Genomic DNA, 1,858 nt, shown 5'->3' with positions numbered 1-1,858 from the left:
TGGACACAGAGTGTAAATTGTAATTTCCCCATTGGGGATCAATAAACAGATTAAATTATAACACTTCTGGTTTCTTTATAACAAAATAGCCATCGGCCTACTGTTGAAAAACAAAACGAACTAAACTCCATTGTGGAGATGATTTGAGCATGTTGAAAATTCTTCTTCAATCAACTTCTCTTAAATTTACAAAGTAAATTAAATGGCTACTGTTTCACAGTACTGTGCAGAGTCTGAAATTAACACAACACAACACAAATGTGGGGGCAAGCCGACAACAGAACTGCATAAACACTGCCGCACACACCAGCCACTACCTTCTGTTTACTGATGGCTAGGGTTTATCTCAGGCTAATTAATTAGCTAGTAAAGTGCAATTCTCAGTCCACCGTCCGAAAGGCCCTGACACACTTTACGCACTCTGTGTCGGCGGACAGCTGTTGGCTTGTGCCAGTGTTGATGTTTTGTGCATTGTCGGGCACGTGCAGTCACTTTCCTGAAGCCATATGCTGGACTGACACAAGTCGACAGCGGCGCGCGGTGTGTATGTCTCAGCCTGTCTCCAGCGCCTCCACCTGGAGGTTGTCAGCTGTGTGTCTGCCTGGTGTAGCCTACTCTCGGACGGACGGTTAAACTCGCCAGTCAATATAGTGTCATGTGTCACGTAGCTCTCCACAAGCAGGGAAAAAAGGATCTTAAAACGCACGGGTTAGTGGATATGAGTGTCGCGCTTTCATATTGCATATTGTTACAGCCCTAGTGTATATCCTTTTGTAGCCTTGGGATGGCACACTACCCACATTTGAAAAAAGACAAAACCTGTTTAAACCCCGTCATGTAATAAATTCTTGTTTTGAAGATACATGTGTGCATGGTTTTGAGCTGTAACAAAGGTCCCGGTTTTATTTTTCTTTGACTAGCACTTTGGTCCATTAAAAGGCTTTTCAGTGACGTTCCTCTGCTAGCTGAGCGGTAATGTTAACGTGCAAATGTTTACCATTCTGCTCTAAGTGCAGGTAAGGCTGCAGAATTTCAGTTTTCCTAAATAAAACCGGAGTTTAAGAGAACAGTAAACTCTTGTACTTAGAATACTGTAAAGATAGTGAAGTAATACCGGCTTAGGCGATGTAGATCGCCATAGTAGAGACACTGAAACTAACTTCAGCTGTATTCAGCTTTTAGCTGCTATGTAAAATAGTAAATGGATACAATACGGTAACCATAGTACTTCTGTTTGCCGTCGGCAGGATGGTAACGGCTACATCAGTGCAGCCGAGCTACGGCACGTCATGACCAACTTAGGGGAGAAGCTCACTGATGAGGAGGTGGACGAGATGATCCGCGAGGCTGACATTGATGGCGATGGTCAAGTCAACTATGAGGGTGAGATGTTCTTTGGTTGTCATGCCTTTTATTTTTTTTTTTTTTTAAACACTAATTACAACCCTGCAGCTGCTTGTGCATTTTTCTTTTTGCCACATGACTTGTTTTTACTACAACATATGTGTGTTTTTACTCTAATGTATTAGAACCAGGAACACACTTATTGTTGCATTACTAAGACAAAAACCAGGAAAAATGTCAGTTGCAAAATAACCTTTATGGTAGGCTCTGACAGCAGTTTTTAACAGTTTCCTGTATCAAAAGCCTTAACAGCTGCAGAAAGAAAGAAAGAAATCACTATTTGCATTTGTCATTTAAACATTGTTTCCTGTGCTCTTCACAGAGTTTGTCCAAATGATGACTGCCAAGTGAAGAGAACCCTGACATTTCTCTCTAAGTTGCTTTTCCTCCTAAGATCACTGTCTTTAAGAACCAAAAAAGGAACGATCATCAAAAGATTAACAACCACATATCC

The 1,858-nt window shown here is 41.5% G+C and overlaps 1 protein-coding gene across 1 annotated transcript in view; it reads left to right on the top strand.

Annotated features, from left to right (window-relative positions):
* Positions 1–1,858, top strand: part of calm3a (calmodulin 3a (phosphorylase kinase, delta)) — a 7,540-nt gene that overhangs the window by 5,288 nt on the left and 394 nt on the right. Inside the window, exons 5-6 of the mRNA XM_032508453.1 lie at positions 1,248–1,383; positions 1,727–1,858. The exon at positions 1,727–1,858 is cut by the window's right edge and continues 394 nt beyond it. Of these exons, the coding sequence (XP_032364344.1) occupies positions 1,248–1,383; positions 1,727–1,755 (165 nt within the window). The 3' untranslated portion in view covers positions 1,756–1,858. The remainder of the gene's footprint in view (positions 1–1,247; positions 1,384–1,726) is intronic.

The sequence above is a fragment of the Etheostoma spectabile genome, chromosome 3 (genome assembly GCF_008692095.1).
Source record: "Etheostoma spectabile isolate EspeVRDwgs_2016 chromosome 3, UIUC_Espe_1.0, whole genome shotgun sequence".
NCBI lineage: Eukaryota > Metazoa > Chordata > Actinopteri > Perciformes > Percidae > Etheostoma > Etheostoma spectabile.
This window is presented reverse-complemented; position numbering and strand designations above follow the sequence as displayed.